Consider the following 18,879-nt stretch of genomic DNA (forward strand, 5'->3'; position numbering starts at 1 on the left):
CAAACTACAGGCCGTAAGTCCCCTAATACACACTCCCACTGTATATCAGTCAAACTACAGGCCGTAAGTCCCCTAATACACACTCCCACTGTATATCAGTCAAACCGTAAGTCCCCTAATACACATTCCCACTGTATATCAGTCAAACTACAGGCCGTAAAAACCCTAATACACATTCCCACTGTATATCAGTCAAACTACAGGCCGTAAAACCCTAATACACATTCCCACTGTATATCAGTCAAACTACAGGCCGTAAAAACCCTAATACACATTCCCACTGTATATCATCAGGCCGTAAAAACCCTAATACACATTCAAACTCAAACAGGCCGTAAGTCCCCTAATACACATTCCCACTGTATATCAGTCAAACTACAGGCCGTAAAAACCCTAATACACACTCCCACTGTATATCAGTCAAACTACAGGCCGTAAGTCCCCTAATACACATTCCCACTGTATATCAGTCAAACTACAGGCCGTAAGTCCCCTAATACACATTCCCACTGTATATCAGTCAAACTACAGGCCGTAAAAAACCCTAATACACACTCCCACTGTATATCAGTCAAACTACAGGCCGTAAGTCCCCTAATACACATTCCCACTGTATATCAGTCAAACTACAGGCCGTAAAAACCCTAATACACACTCCCACTGTATATCAGTCAAACTACAGGCCATAACTACCCTAATACACACTCCCACTTCATAATCAGTCAAACTACAGGCCGTAAGTATCCTAATACACACTCCCACTTTATAATCCGTCAAACTTCAGGCCATAAGTAACCTAATACACATTCCACTGTATATCAGTCAAACTTCAGGCCGTAAGTCTAATACACACTCCCACTGTATATCAGTCAAACTACAGGCCGTAAGTCCCCTAATACACACTCCCACTGTATATCAGTCAAACTACAGGCCGTAAGTCCCCTAATACACACTCCCACTGTATATCAGTCAAACTACAGGCCGTAAGTCCCCTAATACACATTCCCACTGTATATCAGTCAAACTACAGGCCGTAAAAACCCTAATACACATTCCCACTGTATATCAGTCAAACTACAGGCCGTAAAAACCCTAATACACATTCCCACTGTATATCAGTCAAACTACAGGCCGTAAAAACCCTAATACACATTCCCACTGTATATCAGTCAAACTACAGGCCGTAAAAAACCCTAATACACATTCCCACTGTATATCAGTCAAACTACAGGCCGTAAGTCCCCTAATACACATTCCCACTGTATATCAGTCAAACTACAGGCCGTAAAAACCTAATACACACTCCCACTGTATATCAGTCAAACTACAGGCCGTAAGTCCCCTAATACACATTCCCACTGTATATCAGTCAAACTACAGGCCGTAAGTCCCCTAATACACATTCCCACTGTATATCAGTCAAACTACAGGCCTAATACACACTCCCACTGTATATCAGTCAAACTACAGGCCATAACTACCCTAATACACACTCCCACTTCATAATCAGTCGAACTACAGGCCGTAAGTATCCTAATACACACTCCCACTTTATAATCCGTCAAACTTCAGGCCATAAGTAACCTAATACACACTCCCACTGTATATCAGTCAAACTTCAGGCCATAAGTAACCTAATACACACTCCCACTGTATATCAGTCAAACTTCAGGCCATAAGTAACCTAATACACACTCCCACTTTATAATCAGTCAAACTACAGGCCATAAGTACCTAATACACATTCCCACTTTATAATCAGTCAAACTACAGGCCATAAGTACCCTAATACACACTCCCACTGTATATCAGTCAAACTTCAGGCCATAAGTAACCTAATACACACTCCCACTTTATAATCCGTCAAACTTCAGGCCATAAGTAACCTAATACACACTCCCACTGTATATCAGTCAAACTTCAGGCCATAAGTAACCTAATACACACTCCCACTGTATATCAGTCAAACTTCAGGCCATAAGTAACCTAATACACACTCCCACTGTATATCAGTCAAACTACAGGCCGTAAGTACCCTAATACACACTCCCACTGTATATCAGTCAAACTTCAGGCCATAAGTAACCTAATACACACTCCCACTTTATAATCAGTCAAACTTCAGGCCATAAGTAACCTAATACACACTCCCACTGTATATCAGTGAAACTACAGGCCATAACTACCCTAATACATGCCAACCCCCCTTCCAGGATGCTCTATTGAATCTGATTCGTCGAGCCAGGCCAGTGTTCCTGCAGTGTGTGGGTGCTAAGACAGACAGCGGTGGTGGAGGATTCGACGTCCCTGCTCTCAGGATCCAGCTACACTCTACACACATCCTCCCCGCCCTGCAGCTCTATCGCACAGGTTAGTGTTAGCCTAGAATTAGCCCTCAGATAGATGTGCACAGTGCAGTTTAGCAGAGCGTTAGCCGTTCTGCACAGGTTATATAGTTGATCATTTGGGAATTTTGGTGGCATCATAGTGCTCACCTGTATAGCTATGGCTGACCACCCTATTCCATCTCTCTCTCTCTCAGGTTATCCGGAACATATGACTCTGAGTGACTTCAGGTGTCGTTTCCAGGCTCTGTCTCCTCCGGTCATGAAACGCTATGGTTCAGTCTTCATCACCCCAGATGAGAGGAAGGCAGTGGAGGAGCTGCTGGTAGAACTGGATCTGAACAAGAAGAGTACCGTACTGGGAGCCGGCAGGGTGAGAGTGAGAGAGAGAGGCTTCTGACTAGGAGTACTGAGCTCCTTAATGTTAGTCTCTGACACACCCTGTCTCTGTAGATTAGTTACATTGACTGTGGTAACTTTCCCTCCCTCTCTCTCTCTCTCTCTCTCTCTCTCTCTCTCTCTCTCTCTCTCTCTGTTTCTCTCCCTACCTCCCCTTCTCTCTCTCGCTCTCTCTCTCTCTCTCTCTGTCTCCCTCTCTCCCTCGCTCTCTCTCCCTCGCTCTCTCTCTCTCTCTCTCACTCCCTCTCTGTTTCTCTCCCTCCCTACCTCCCCCTTCTCTCTCTCTCTCTCTCACTCCCTCTCTGTTTCTCTCCCTCCCTACCTCCCCCCTCTCTCTCTCTCTCTCTCTCTCTCTCTCTCTCTCTCTCTCTCTCACACCCTCTCTGTTTCTCTCCCTCCCTGCCTCCCCTCCCCCTCTCTCTCTCTCTCTCTCTCTCTCTCTCTCTCTCTCTCTCTCTCTCACACCCTCTCTGTTTCTCTCCCTCCCTACCTCCCCCCTTCTCTCTCTCTCTCTCTCTCTCTCTCACACCCTCTCTGTTTCTATCCCTCCCTACCTCCCCCTTCTCTCTCTCTCTCTCTCTCTCACCTCCTCTCTGTTTCTCTCCCTCCCTACCTCCCCCTTCTCTCTCTCCACTCTCTTTCTGTCTCCCCTTCTTTCTACCCGTCCTCCCACCAGGTGTTTATGAAGCGAGGTGTGTTAAAGTACCTGGACCAGCAGAGAGACAAGCTGGTCAGTGTCTGGCTGGTTCACCTACAGGCTGCCTGTATGGGACACCTGGCTAGACAACAACACCGCAAAATGAAGGCGAGTTTTACCCCTGACCCAGAATCATTAGCCTAGGTGCAACATGTCTGTCAGGTGTACTGTGCTAGGTTAGGTAGGTGCAGTTGCAACGTGTGTGTGTGCGTGCGTGTGTCCGTCCGTCCGTCCGTCTGTCCATTAGATATTACTGTACTGTACTAACATAACACACCGGGGTTACACCTGCACCTGAGGACAGACGGACGGACTCACATCCACATATTTAGCAGATGTTATTGCAGGTGTTTTGCGAAATGCTTGTGTTCCTAGCTGCAACAGTACAGTAATATCTAACAATTCACAACAATACACACAAATCTAAAGTAAAAGAATGGAGTTAAGAAATATATAAATATTAGGAAGAGCAATGTTGGAGTGGCATAGACTAAAATACAGTAGAATAGAATATAGTATATACATATGAAATTAGTAAAGTAGTATGTAAACATTATTAAAGTGACTAGTGTTGGGGAATAATCAGAACTAGTTGGTAACATAGGTAAGATGTTTTATATTCATTATATGTTTGTGAGTTATTTCTCATCAGAATGTTATTTTTGTATAATACTGTGGGCCGGTTGCAGTTCTGTTCTCTGTCATGGGGTAAGTTACTTGGGCCGCAGAGAGGGGAGGGGTCAAGATTGTCTTCATATGTAAACATACAGTGCCTTGCGAAAGTATTCGGCCCCCTTGAACTTTGCGACCTTTTGCCACATTTCAGGCTTCAAACATAAAGATATAAAACTGTATTTTTTTGTGAAGAATCAACAACAAGTGGGACACAATCATGAAGTGGAACGACATTTATTGGATATTTCAAACTTTTTTAACAAATCAAAAACTGAAAAATTGGGCGTGCAAAATTATTCAGCCCCTTTACTTTCAGTGCAGCAAACTCTCTCCAGAAGTTCAGTGAGGATCTCTGAATGATCCAATGTTGACCTAAATGACTAATGATGATAAATACAATCCACCTGTGTGTAATCAAGTCTCCGTATTAATGCACCTGCACTGTGATAGTCTCAGAGGTCCGTTAAAAGCGCAGAGAGCATCATGAAGAACAAGGAACACACCAGGCAGGTCCGAGATACTGTTGTGAAGAAGTTTAAAACCGGATTTGGATACAAAAAGATTTCCCAAGCTTTAAACATCCCAAGGAGCACTGTGCAAGCGATAATATTGAAATGGAAGGAGTATCAGACCACTGCAAATCTACCAAGACCTGGCAGTCCCTCTAAACTTTCAGCTCATACAAGGAGAAGACTGATCAGAGATGCAGCCAAGAGGCCCATGATCACTCCGGATGAACTGCAGAGATCTACAGCTGAGGTGGGAGACTCTGTCCATAGGACAACAATCAGTCGTATATTGCACAAATCTGGCCTTTATGGAAGAGTGGCAAGAAGAAAGCCATTTCTTAAAGATATCCATAAAAAGTGTTGTTTAAAGTTTGCCACAAGCCACCTGGGAGACACACCAAACATGTGGAAGAAGGTGCTCTGGTCAGATGAAACCAAAATGGAACTTTTTGGCAACAATGCAAAACGTTATGTTTGGCGTAAAAGCAACACAGCTCATCACCCTGAACACACCATCCCCACTGTCAGACATGGTGGTGGCAGCATCATGGTTTGGGCCTGCTTTTCTTCAGCAGGGACAGGGAAGATGGTTAAAATTGATGGGAAGATGGATGGAGCCAAATACAGGACCATTCTGGAAGATGGAGTCTGCAAAAGACCTGAGACTGGGACGGAGATTTGTTTTTCAACAAGACAATGATCCAAAACATAAAGCAAAATCTACAAAGGAATGGTTCAAAAATAAACATATCCAGGTGTTAGAATGGCCAAGTCAAAGTCCAGACCTGAATCCAATTGAGAATCTGTGGAAAGAACTGAAAACTGCTGTTCACAAATGCTCTCCATCCAACCTCACTGAGCTCGAGCTGTTTTGCAAGGAGGAATGGGAAAAAAATTCAGTCTCTCGATGTGCAAAACGGATAGAGACATACCCCAAGCGACTTACAGCTGTAATCGCAGCAAAAGGTGGCGCTACAAAGTATTAACTTAAGGGGGCTGAATAATTGTGCACGCCCAATTTTTCAGTTTTTGATTTGTTCAAAAAGTTTTGAAATATCCAATAAATGTCGTTCCACTTCATGATTGTGTCCCACTCCTCCCTATAGGCTGTCTTGTCATTGTTGGTAATCAGGCCTACAACTGTTGTGTCCTTTGCAAACTTGATGATTGAGTTGGAAGCATGCGTGGCCACAGTCATGGGTGAACAGGGAGTAAAGGAGGGTGCTGAGCATGCCCCCTTGTGGGGCCCCTGTGTTGAAGATCAGCAAAGTGGGAGTGTTGTTTCCTACCTTCACCACCATGGGGTGGCCCGTCAGGAAGTCCAGGACCCAGTTGCACAGGGCGGTGTTCAGACCCAAGGCCCCGAGCTTAATGATGAGCTTGGAGGGTACTATGGTGTTGAAGGCTGAGCTATAGTCAATGAACAGCATTGTTACATAGGTATTCCTCTTATCCATATGGGATAGGGAAGTGCGATGGCATTGTCTGTGGATCTAGTGGGGCAGTATGCAAATTGAAGTGTGTCTAGAATGACAGGTAATGTAGAGGTAATATGATCCTTGACTAGTCTCTCAAAGCACTTCATGGACGCTTATAAGAAATCCCACTATGCCCTCAGATGAACCATCAAACAAGCAAAGCGTCAATACAGGATTAAGATTGAATCCTACTACACCGGCCCTGACGCTCGTCAGATGTGGCAGGACTTGAAAACTATTACGGACTACAAAGGGAAACCCAGACGCGAGCTACCCAGTGACACGAGCCTACCAGACAAGCTAAATTCCTTTTATGCTCACTTCGAGGCAAGCAACACTGAAACATACATGAGACACCAGCTATTCTGGACAACTGTGTGATAACGCTCTCAGTAGCCGATGTGAACAAAACCTTTAATCAGGTCAACATTCACAAAGCCGCTGGGCCAAACAGATTACCAGGACGTGTACTCAAAGCTTGCACGGACCAAATGTCCAGTGTCTTCACTGACACTTTCAACCTCTTCCTGACCAAGTCTGTAATACCTACATGTTTCAAGCAGACCACCATAGTCCCTGTGCCCAAGGAAGTGAAGGTAACCTGCCTAAATGATTACCGCCTGTGGCACTCACGTTGGTAGCCATGAAGTGCTTTGAAAGGCTGGTCATGGCTCACATCAACAGCATCCTCCCTGACACCCTAGACCCACTCCAATTTGCATACCACTCCAACAGATCCACAGATGACGCAATCTCAATCGCACTCCACACTGCCCTTTCTCACCTGGACAAAAGGAACACCTATGTGAGAATGCTGTTCATTGACTATAGCTCAGCGTTCAACACCATAGTACCCTCAAAGCTCATCACTAAGCTAAGGACTCTGGGACTAAACACCTCCCTCTGCAACAGGATCCTGGACTTCCTGACAGGCCGACCCCAGGTGATAAGGGTTGGAAATTACACGTCTGTCACACTGATCCTTAACACTGAGGCCCCTCAGGGGTGTGTACTTAGTCCCCTCCTGTATTCCCTGTTCACCCACGACTGCATGGCCAGGCATGACTCCAACACCATCATTAAGCTTGCTGACGACAAAACAGTGGTAGGTCTGATCACCGACAATAGTGAGATGGCTATAGGGAGGAGATCAGAGAACTGGCAGTGTGGTGCCAGGACAACAACCTCTCCCTCAATGTGAACAAGACAAAGGAGCTGATTGTGGACTACAGGAAAAGGCGGGCCGAACAGGTCCCCATTAACATCGACAGGGCTGTAGTGGAGCGGGTCGAGAGTTTCAAATTCCTTGGTGTCCACATCACCAACGAACTATTATGGTCCAAACATACCAAGCCAGTTATGAAGAGGGCACGACAATGTCTTTTCCCCCTCAGGAGAGTGAAAAGATTTGGCATGGGTCCCCAAATCCTCAAAAGGTTCTACAGCTGCACCATCGAGAGCATCCTGACCTGTTGCATCACCGCCTGGTATGTCAACTGCTCGGCATCTGACCGTAAGGCGCTACAGAAGGTAGTGTGAACGGCCTGGTACATCACTGGGACCAAGCTTCCTGCCATCCAGGACCTATATAATAGGAGGTGTCAGAGGGAAGCCCATACAATTGTCAGAGACTCCAGTTACCCAATTTATAGACTGTTTTCTCTGCTACTGCACAGCAAGCGGTACTGGAGCGATAAGTCTAGGACTCGACAGCTTCTACCCCCAAGCCATAAGACTAGTGAACAATTCATAAATTGGCCATTGGACAATTTACATTGACCTTCCCCCTTTGTACACTGCTGCTACTCGCTGTTTGTTTGTTATCTATACATAGTCACTTCGCCCCCACCTACATGTACAGCTTACCTCAACTAGCCTGTACCCCTGCACACTGACTCGGTACCGGTGCCCCCTGGATATAGCCTCGTATTGTTATTCTTATTGTGTTACTTTTTATTACTACTTTTTATTACTACTTTTTATTTTAGCCTACTTGATAAATATTTTCCTCTTCTTTAACAGCACTGTTGGTTAAGGGCTTGTAAGTGAGCATTTCACTGTAAAGTCTACACTTGTATTCTGCGCATGTGACAAATAAAGTTTGATTTGATTTGATGATGACAGAAGTGAGTGCTATGGGGCGATAGTCATTTAGTTCAGTTACCTTAGCTTTCTTGGGTACAGGAACAATGATGGACATCTTGAAGCAAGTGGGGACAGCAGACTGGGATAGGGAGAGATTGAATATTTCTGTAAACACTCCAGCCAGCTGGTCTGCGCATGCTCTGAGGACGCAGCTAGGGATGCCGTCTGGACCGGCTGGGTTAACGAGGGTTAACACGTTTAAATGTCTTACTCACGTCAGCCAAGGAGAACGAGTGCCCACAGTCCTTGGTAGCGGGCTGCGTCGGTGGCACTTTGTTATTCTCAAAGTGGGCGAAGGTGTTTAGCTTGTCCGGGAGCAAGACGTCGGTGTCTGTGACGTGGCTTGTTTTCCTTTTGTAGTCCGTGATTGTCTGTAGACCCTGCCACATATGTCTCATGCCTGAGCCGTTGAATTGCGACTGCATGTTGTCTCTGTACTGATGATAACACTTGTGTGTATCTCTGTGTGTCCCCATACAGGTGCAGCAGATGGCAGTGAGGTGTGTCCAGAGTAACATCCGTACTCTGAGAGGCGTGGCCAAGTGGAGCTGGTGGAAACTGCTGTGTAGAGTACGCCCCCTACTGGATGTTAACATGGATGACCAGAGACTTAGAGCCAAGGAGGTAGGAATCGATTCAGAGACTACTCAGTGATACAGAGCCAAACAGTAACCACTTGATCCAAGGCCTTTTGAATCAACTCAAAGCCAAATAGTTATAAGAGCTAAGCTGTTATCACTGGAGATTTGGTATGTTGTTTAACAAAATACTCTTATGATTTCGCAGGATGAGATCACGGCTCTGAGACGACGGCTGGAGAAGTCAGAGAGAGAGAGGAACGAGCTGAGACAGACGACTGACATCCTGGAGACCAAGGTGGGTATAGTTTAGGAAGCCTGTAAAGTGTAAAGTTTGAGGGGCAGTAAAGTGTAAAGTTTGAGGGGCAGTAAAGTTTGAGGGGCTGTAAAAAATGTAAAGTTCGAGGGGCTGTAAAGTTTGAGGGGCTGTAAAAAATGTAAAGTTTGAGGGGCTGTAAAGTTTGAGGGGCTGTAAAAATGTAAAGTTCGAGGGGCTGTAAAGTTTGAGGGGCTGTAAAGTGTAAAGTTCGAGGGGCTGTAAAGTGTAAAGTTTGAGGGGCTGTAAAGTGTACAGTTCGAGGGGCTGTAAAGTTTGAGGGGCTGTAAAGTGTACAGTTCGAGGGGCTGTAAAGTTTGAGGGGCTGTAAAGTGTAAAGTTTGAGGGGCTGTAAAGTGTACAGTTTGAGGGGCTGTAAAGTTTGAGGGGCTGTAAAATGTAAAGTTTGATTTAGGGATAGTAATATGTCAAGTTTGGGAGGCCTGTCAAGTGTAAAGTTTGGGAGGCCTGTCAAGTGTAAAGTTTGGGAGGCCTAGCCAAGTGTAAAGTTTGAGGAGCACTAAAGTGATAGGCTGGGTGGACAAAGTGTAAAGTAAAGCTTTAGTTATGAATACAGGTGTGGGTGTGTTTTGTCTAGGTGACGGCGGTGTCGTCTGAACTAAGTGATGAGCGTTTCCGTGGTGAAGCTGTCAGCCAAGCGCTTGACATGGAGAGAGGAGAGAGACTACGACTCACCAGGGAAAACAAGGAACTACAGGTAGTATTACAACAGCACCCTAATAACTCTCCAGTACACAAGGAACTACAGGGAGTATTACAACAGCATCCTAATAACTCTCCAGTACACAAGGAACTACAGGGAGTATTACAACAGCATCATAATAACTCTCCAGTACACAAGGAACTACAGGGAGTATTACAACAGCACCCTACTAACTCTCAAGTACACAAGGAACCACAGAGAGTATTACAACAGCACCCTAATAACTCTCCAGTACACAAGGAACCACAGGGAGTATTTCAACAGCACCCTAATAACTCTCCAGTACACAAGGAACTACAGGGAGTATTACAACAGCACCCTAATAACTCTCCAGTACACAAGGAACTACAGGAAGTATTACAACAGCACCCTAATAACTCTCCAGTACACAAGGAACTACAGGGAGTATTACAACAGCACCCTAATAACTCTCCAGTACACAAGGAACTACAGGGAGTATTACAACAGCACCTAGTAACTCTCCAGTACACAAGGAACTACAGGGAGTATTACAACAGCACCCTAATAACTCTCAAGTACACAAGGAACCACAGAGAGTATTACAACAGCACCCTAATAACTCTCCAGTACACAAGGAACCACAGGGAGTATTTCAACAGCACCCTAATAACTCTCCAGTACACAAGGAACTACAGGGAGTATTACAACAGCACCCTAATAACTCTCCAGTACACAAGGAACTACAGGGAGTATTACAACAGCACCCTAATAACTCTCCAGTACACAAGGAACTACAGGGAGGATTACAACAGCACCCTAATAACTCTCCGGTACACAAGGACTAAAGTTGTTGTGTGCCTGGCCCCATACAATACAGTATTTTTCTCTCTTTCCTTTTCTCTCTTTTCTCTCCTTCCCTTTCTCAGGCTCGGCTGGGCCAGTGTAAGGCCACCATGGTGACGCTGGAGAAACAGTTGGAGGAGGAGAAACAGAAAGTCCAGAGCAAAGAGTCCCAGGCTGGGACAGGGACAAGCTGGGGAACTACTATAGGTAACTGCCTGTCATTTGGATTGATCAATAGGTGAAACTCACTCTCACTGAATGGAAGGTTTGACTGCACTGGATGTTACTAACGGTTGATCTGAGTTATACTGCCACCATGAGGCATCAGGGAAAATGCAGAATAAATGCCAGAATTACAGTTTTGACATTTATTCACACAGAACAGGCAACACATGGAGGGGAGGGGGGGTTGGATGGAGGTTGGGTAATGGCAGTTTAGGGTTTGGCGGTTAAGGGGTTTGGACTAGCGTTTTAGGAGGGAACAGGTGTGGGGAATCTGGGAGGATGGGGTGTGGTCTGATGTAATTGGAATTCTTCATGACTTTTCTCTACACACACACTGCCCCCCCTGTTCCCCCTACAGAGAGTGAGATGGCACTACAGCTAGAGTGCTGCCAGACTGAGGTAGAGTATGTCAGGAGACGACTCAAACACACAGAGGAGAGACTGGAGGCAGAGAGACAGACACACCTAGAGCTGGACACCAAGGTATATAGCACACACACACACACACACACACACACTCTCTCTCTCTCTCTCTCTCTCTCTCTCTCTCTCTCAGCGTCACACACACACTCTCACACACACTCTCACACACATACACAAACACACACGCACTCTCTCACACACACATATACAAAAAAACACACTCTCACACAAGAACACACTCAACCTTTCTCTCTCTTACACACACACACACACACACACACACACACACACACAACACCACTTCTCAGCATAGCTCACACACAGTCCAGGGTTGTCGTCTCTTGCTGAGTCTCTGTCTCTCCCCTGTGGTAGGTGGGCTCCCTACAGGCCCAGCTGGAGCAGTCTAAGAGGAGCGCCACAGAGTTGAAGCGTCAGGTTCGTCGTGTCACCTCTGACCTCCAGGACGCCCGTGTTCTCACTGACAGCCTACAGGGTCGCGCTCACGAGCTGGACCGCAAACAGAGGAGGTAGGTTTGTATTGGTGTGTGTGTGTGCACGTGTGTGTGCACGTGTTTGTGCACGTGTGTATGTGTAAGAAACTTCATTCAAACAAGGGTATGTAGGGATTCCATATAATGGAGTTTGTATGCGTTCCAATGCATGTGTTTTTACAGGTTTGACAGTGAGTTGACCCAGGCCCTAGAAGAGGCAGACAAAGAGAGAGAACTGAAGGACAAAGCCATTCACGAGAGCACTGCACTGGGGGCAGAGATATACACTCTGAAACGCACTCTACAGGTACACTAAATACACATTTAGAGGTGGTTTCACAACCTTAAACAATAAACATTTGGTGAAAAGATACATCCTTTGTCTGTTCCCATGTGTGTCTGTTCCTGCAATTGTGTGTGTGTGTGTGTGTGTTTGTAGGAGAGCCTGGCAGAAGTGGTTCGTGTGCAGCAGCAGAAGGAGGAGCTGTGTGCCCAGATCCGTGACCTCAGCGTGCCCTTTGACCTGGCCTCTGATTCGCTGCCGGACCTCAAGAAGCAGCTCCGCCTCCTGGAGACCCAGACCAATGAGAGAGGAGAGGAGATTACCAAGCTTACCGCCAAGATTCAGCAGGCGCAGCAGGTATGCATGCTATGCACGCAAACACACACACACACACACACACACACACACACACACACACACACACACACACACACGGTTTACAAGAAACTGTAACGCTTACTACTGACATAATTGAGTGATACTGTTTTTACACAGCAGCAGGTATGTATGCACACAACACACAGAGACACAGACATCTCTCTGCCTCTTACTTTAACCTCTCTTCCTCTTTCTCCACCTCTTCCTCTTCCTCCACCTCTCTTCCTCTTCCTCCACCTCTCTTCCTCTTTCTCCACCTCTCTTCCTCTTTCTCCACCTCTCTTCCTCTTTCTCCACTTCTCTTCCTCTTCCTCCACCTCTCTTCCTCTTCCTCCACCTCTCTTCCTCTTTCTCCACCTCTCTTCCTCTTTCTCCACCTCTCTTCCTCTTTCTCCACTTCTCTTCCTCTTTCTCCACTTGTTCCTCTTCCCCCCTCTCTTTCTCCACCTCTCTTCCTCTTTCTTCACTTCTCTTCCTCTTCCCCCCTCTCTTCCTCTTCTCCATCTCTCTTCCTCTTCTCCACCTCTCTTCCTCTTCTCCACCTCTCTTCCTCTTCTCCACCTCTCTTCCTCTTCTCCACCTCTCTTCATATTTCTCCACTTCTCTTCCTCTTCCCCCTCTCTTCCTCTTCTCCATCTCTCTTCCTCTTTCTCCACCTCTCTTCCTCTTTCTCCACCTCTCTTCCTCTTTCTCCCTCTCTTCCTCTTCTCCATCTCTCTTCCTCTTTCTCCACCTCTCTTCCTCTTTCTCCACCTCTCTTCCCTTTCTCCACCTCTCTTCCTCTTTCTCCACTTCTCTTCCTCTTTCTCCACTTGTTCCTCTTCCCCCCTCTCTTTTCCACCTCTCTTCCTCTTTCTTCACTTCTCTTCCTCTTCCCCCCTCTCTTCCTCTTCTCCATCTCTCTTCCTCTTCTCCACCTCTCTTCCTCTTCTCCACCTCTCTTCCTCTTCTCCACCTCTCTTCCTATTTCTCCAACTCTCTTCCTCTTCTCCACCTCTCTTCCTCTTCTCCACCTCTCTTCCGCTTTCTCCACCTCTCTTCCTATTTCTCCAACTCTCTTCCTATTTCTCCAACTCTCTTCCTCTTCTCCATCTCTCTTCCTCTTTCTCCACCTCTCTTCCTCTTTCTCCACCTCTCTTCCGCTTTCTCCACCTCTCTTCCTCTACCTCTCTTCCTCTTCTCCACCTCTCTTCCTATTTCTCCACCTCTCTTCCTATTTCTCCAACTCTCTTCCTCTTCTCCATCTCTCTTCCTCTTTCTCCACCTCTCTTCCTCTTTCTCCACCTCTCTTCCTCTTTCTCCACTTCTCTTCCTCTTCCCCCTCTCTTCCTCTACCTCTCTTCCTCTTTCTCCACCTCTTCCTCTTTCTCCACTTCTCTTCCTCTTCCCCCTCTCTTCCTCTTCTCCACCTCTTCTCTTTCTCCACCTCTCTTCTTTTTTTCTCCACTTCTCTTCCTCTTCCCCCTCTCTTCCTCTTCTCCATCTCTCTTCCTCTTCTCCACCTCTCTTCCTATTTCTCCAACTCTCTTCCTCTTCTCCACCTCTCTTCCTCTTCTCCATCTCGCTTCCTCTTCTCCACCTCTCTTCCTCTTTTCCACTTCTCTTCCTCTTCCCCCTCTCTTCCTCTACCTCTCTTCCTCTTCTCCACCTCTCTTCCTCTTCTCCACCTCTCTTCCTATTTATCCAACTCTCTTCCTCTTCTCCACCTCTCTTCCTCTTCTCCACCTCTCTTCATATTTCTCCACTTCTCTTCCTCTTCCCCCTCTCTTCCTCTTCTCCATCTCTCTTCCTCTTTCCCCCTCTCTTCCTCTTCTCCACCTCTCTTCCTCTTTCCCCCTCTCTTCCTCTTCTCCACCTCTCTTCCTCTTTCCCCCTCTCTTCCTCTTCTCCATCTCTCTTCCTCTTTCTCCATCTCTCTTCCTCTTTCTCCACCTCTCTTCCTCTTTCTCCACCTCGCTTCCCTTTCTCCATCTCTCTTCCTCTTTCTCCATCTCTCTTCCTCTTTCTCCACCTCTCTTCCTCTTTCTCCACCTCTTCCTCTTTCTCCACCTCTTCCTCTTTCTCCACCTCTCTTCTTCCACCTATCTTCCTCTAGGTGCACCTGCGTTTTGAGATGGAGATGGAGAGAATGAAACAGATTCACCTTAAAGAGCTGGAGGATAAAGAGGAGGAGTTAGAGGACGTACACAAGTCCTCCCAGAGACGGGTAGGTGACCGCTACTAACCACAGAATGGGACCACTGCTTAGGTTAGAACAGTTACTGACTGTCAACTTATTATGAACAGTGGTGGAAAAAGTACCCAAATGTCATACCTGAGTACAATATACCCTAAAAAACGACTTAAGTAGTACATTAAAGTATTTTTTACTTAAGTACTGTACGGCCCTGATCTCACCACTATAGAGATGTTTTACGACAGCCAGGGTTAGTATGAGGAGATCAATAATCTACATCAAGCATATATTAAACACCTGGTTCCTTTGTTTAACTGTTGAACATGGTTCCACTACGTTCTGTAAAAAACCTGGTTCCACTACGTCCTGTAAAACACCTGGTTCCACTACGTCCTGTAAAACACCTGGTTCCACTACGTCCTGTAAAACACCTGGTTCCACTACGTCCTGTAAAACACCTGGTTCCACTACGTCCTGTAAAACACCTGGTTCCACCATGTCCTGTAAAACACCTGGTTCCACCATGTCCTGTAAAACACCTGGTTCCACTACGTCCTGTAAAACACCTGGTTCCACTACATCCTGTAAAACACCTGGTTCCACTACGTCCTGTAAAACACCTGGTTCCACTATGTCCTGTAAAACACCTGGTTCCACCATGTCCTGTAAAACACCTGGTTCCACCATGTCCTGTAAAACACCTGGTTCCACCATGTCCTGTAAAACACCTGGTTCCACTACGTCCTGTAAAACACCTGGTTCCACTACGTCCTGTAAAACACCTGGTTCCACTACGTCCTGTAAAACACCTGGTTCCACTACGTCCTGTAAAACACCTGGTTCCACTACGTCCTGTAAAACACCTGGTTCCACCACGTCCTGTAAAACACCTGGTTCCACCATGTCCTGTAAAACACCTGGTTCCACCATGTCCTGTAAAACACCTGGTTCCACCATGTCCTGTAAAACACCTGGTTCCACTACATCCTGTAAAACACCTGGTTCCACTACATCCTGTAAAACACCTGGTTCCACTACGTCCTGTAAAACACCTGGTTCCACTACGTCCTGTAAAACACCTGGTTCCACCATGTCCTGTAAAACACCTGGTTCCACCATGTCCTGTAAAACACCTGGTTCCACCATGTCCTGTAAAACACCTGGTTCCACTACGTCCTGTAAAACACCTGGTTCCACTACGTCCTGTAAAACACCTGGTTCCACTACGTCCTGTAAAACACCTGGTTCCACCATGTCCTGTAAAACACCTGGTTCCACCATGTCCTGTAAAACACCTGGTTCCACTACGTCCTGTAAAACACCTGGTTCCACTACGTCCTGTAAAACACCTGGTTCCACTACGTCCTGTAAAACACCTGGTTCCACTACGTCCTGTAAAACACCTGGTTCCACTACGTCCTGTAAAACACCTGGTTCCACCATGTCCTGTAAAACACCTGGTTCCACCATGTCCTGTAAAACACCTGGTTCCACTACGTCCTGTAAAACACCTGGTTCCACTACGTCCTGTAAAACACCTGGTTCCACTACGTCCTGTAAAACACCTGGTTCCACTACGTCCTGTAAAACACCTGGTTCCACTACGTCCTGTAAAACACCTGGTTCCACTACGTCCTGTAAAACACCTGGTTACACTACGTCCTGTAAAACACCTGGTTCCACTACATCCTGTAAAACACCTGGTTACACTACGTCCTGTAAAACACCTGGTTCCACTACGTCCTGTAAAACACCAGGTTCTACTACGTCCTGTAAAACACCTGGTTCCACTACATCCTGTAAAACACCTGGTTCCACTACGTCCTGTAAAACACCTGGTTCCACTACGTCCTGTAAAACACCTGGTTACACTACGTCCTGTAAAACACCTGGTTCTACTACGTCCTGTAAAACACCTGGTTCCACCATGTCCTGTAAAACACCTGGTTCCACTACGTCCTGTAAAACACCTGGTTCCACTACGTCCTGTAAAACACCTGGTTCTACTACGTCCTGTAAAACACCTGGTTCCTTTGCTTATTTACTGTAATTGTAATACGTTTGTTTTTATTTCCTTGTAGCTGCGTCAGCTAGAGATGCAGCTGGAACAAGAGTATGAAGAGAAACAGATGGTTGTTCATGAGAAACACGACCTGGAGGGACTCATAGCTACACTTTGTGACCAGGTACACACAGACACACACACAAACACGCAAACACAGTACATACACACACACACACATACATACACACAGAGCGCATGCACGTAGACACACACACACATTGACGCATACACACACACACACACACGCACACACCCAGATAGAGACACAGAGAGACACACACTCACTGTTGCACAAAGTCAATCTCAAAGTGCTGTCGAATCAGGCTGGTCTTTCTATTGACGTGCCTCTCGGCGGCGAGTGTGCGTGTCTGTGTGTGTGCGTGTCTGTGTGTGTGCGTGCCTGTGTGTGTGTGTGTGCCTGTGTGTGTGTGCGCGCCTGTGTGTGTGTGTTCCAATCCAGGCAGTGGGGCAGTATAGATTTTTTCCAGTGTAATGCTCTCAGGGAGATGAATTCAGCATGTCACTTCTACCAACAGGCAATACAAAGAAACCCAATATAGCAGGCAGCCTAAAGCTTCCACAACACCTCATCACTCTGTCACTGCAGGGAGATGTAGAGTCTGTTTCTGTCTCCCCATGTTCAATGCATCAGCCCCACTAACTCACTCACAGCAATCCATAAGTGGGTGTTTCTATAAACTAGCGTACTAGTGAGGATTTTCTACATTGGACAACTTGTTTCAGCTGTTGATAAGTCATTGATAATAATTTTCCATTTTTGTTCATGTCATTACATTAAGATATAAGGGGGATCACAGCTATATTCAATACAATTCACTAGTTGATTTAAATCCTTTATCATAGTTGGTGTCTTGCCGGATTTGTCCAAAATCGTGTGACTTAAAACATGAATTTTCTGTCCTTGCATTTATGACAGTGTAAGTTGTCATTAAATCATATATTAAGCATGAATCAGTTAAATTAGACATTGAACTTGAACTCTGTAAGAATCCTGGATCTGGCTGTCAGACAGTTTATTTGTATAGTGATCCCAGAAATGCAGTGTAACTACATAACAGTTGGTGTCTTATGTTAGGCTCTTATGATAGGCTCTTATGTTAGGCTCTTATGTTAGGCTCTTGTGTTAGGCTCTTATGATAGGCTCTTATGATAGGCTCTTATGATAGGCTCTTATGATAGGCTCTTATGATAGGCTCTTATGTTAGGCTCTTGTGTTAGGCTCTTATGATAGGCTCTTATGTTAGGCTCTTATGTTAGGCTCTTATGTTAGGCTCTTATGTTAGGCTCTTGTGTTAGGCTCTTGTGTTAGGCTCTTATGTTAGGCTCTTGTGTTAGGCTCTTATGATAGGGTCTTATGTTAGGCTCTTGTGTTAGGCTCTTGTGTTAGGGTCTTGTGTTAGGCTCTTATGTTAGGGTCTTATGTTAGGCTCTTGTGTTAGGCTCTTGTGTTAGGCTCCTATGTTAGGGTCTTGTGTTAGGCTCTTATGCTAGGCTCTTATGCTAGGCTCTTGTGCTAGGCTCTTGTGCTAGGCTCTTGTGCTAGGCTCTTGTGCTAGGCTCTTGTGTTAGGCTCTTATGTTAGGGTCTTGTGTTAGGCTCGACAAGTGGATAAGAGGCAATCCGTAATTTTGATTAAGACATTAATGAGCGAGCTATGACAGACGTAGTCAATATAACTATTTGTTCAGCACTTTTGAAATGTACAGAATTCAGAACATGGGCCGTTCTTACGGTATTCTCCATGTACACCAAGTCAGAACAGTAGTATAAATAAATGGGGCATATGATCAGACAATGAAAGCTCTTACAATATTCAATGATGACATTTCTCTAAAACAGGCTATAGGCTACATGTGCACCACCAAATCAGAACAGTAGGTTGAGTTATGAGGGGAAAAGGGACCAAATTATTAAGGTGAGGCACATGGGCTACTAACAGTTTACTACACAACATACACTTAGTATTACTATCTTAGCTACAGTATACATATCTCCCTGGCATATTGCATGATGTATGCAGCAACATACAATACATTTTTGGACTCACCTTGTTGTGCTGTGCTCACTTCAACAGGAAGGTGGAGCGGCGGTCCTTGTGGGAACAATTTGTCATCAAACTTTGTCATCAAAGTCTGTCAGTCTCTGGA

At 45.8% G+C, this 18,879-nt stretch overlaps 1 protein-coding gene across 4 annotated transcripts in view; it reads left to right on the plus strand.

Moving 5' to 3' along the window:
* The window catches only part of LOC112219926 (unconventional myosin-XVIIIb-like), a 56,605-nt gene that overhangs the window by 25,214 nt on the left and 12,512 nt on the right, over positions 1-18,879 (plus strand). For all 4 annotated transcript variants that reach the window (XM_042302474.1, XM_042302475.1, XM_042302476.1 and 1 more), the window contains 13 exons: positions 2,214-2,370; positions 2,543-2,718; positions 3,421-3,549; positions 8,729-8,872; positions 9,035-9,124; positions 9,741-9,860; positions 10,754-10,877; positions 11,254-11,378; positions 11,691-11,845; positions 11,993-12,116; positions 12,249-12,449; positions 14,566-14,676; positions 16,728-16,832. In XM_042302474.1, coding sequence (XP_042158408.1) covers positions 2,214-2,370; positions 2,543-2,718; positions 3,421-3,549; positions 8,729-8,872; positions 9,035-9,124; positions 9,741-9,860; positions 10,754-10,877; positions 11,254-11,378; positions 11,691-11,845; positions 11,993-12,116; positions 12,249-12,449; positions 14,566-14,676; positions 16,728-16,832 — 1,761 coding nt within the window. The remainder of the gene's footprint in view (positions 1-2,213; positions 2,371-2,542; positions 2,719-3,420; positions 3,550-8,728; positions 8,873-9,034; positions 9,125-9,740; positions 9,861-10,753; positions 10,878-11,253; positions 11,379-11,690; positions 11,846-11,992; positions 12,117-12,248; positions 12,450-14,565; positions 14,677-16,727; positions 16,833-18,879) is intronic.

The sequence above is a fragment of the Oncorhynchus tshawytscha genome, linkage group LG20, assembly GCF_018296145.1.
Source record: "Oncorhynchus tshawytscha isolate Ot180627B linkage group LG20, Otsh_v2.0, whole genome shotgun sequence".
In the NCBI taxonomy this organism is placed as follows: domain Eukaryota; kingdom Metazoa; phylum Chordata; class Actinopteri; order Salmoniformes; family Salmonidae; genus Oncorhynchus; species Oncorhynchus tshawytscha.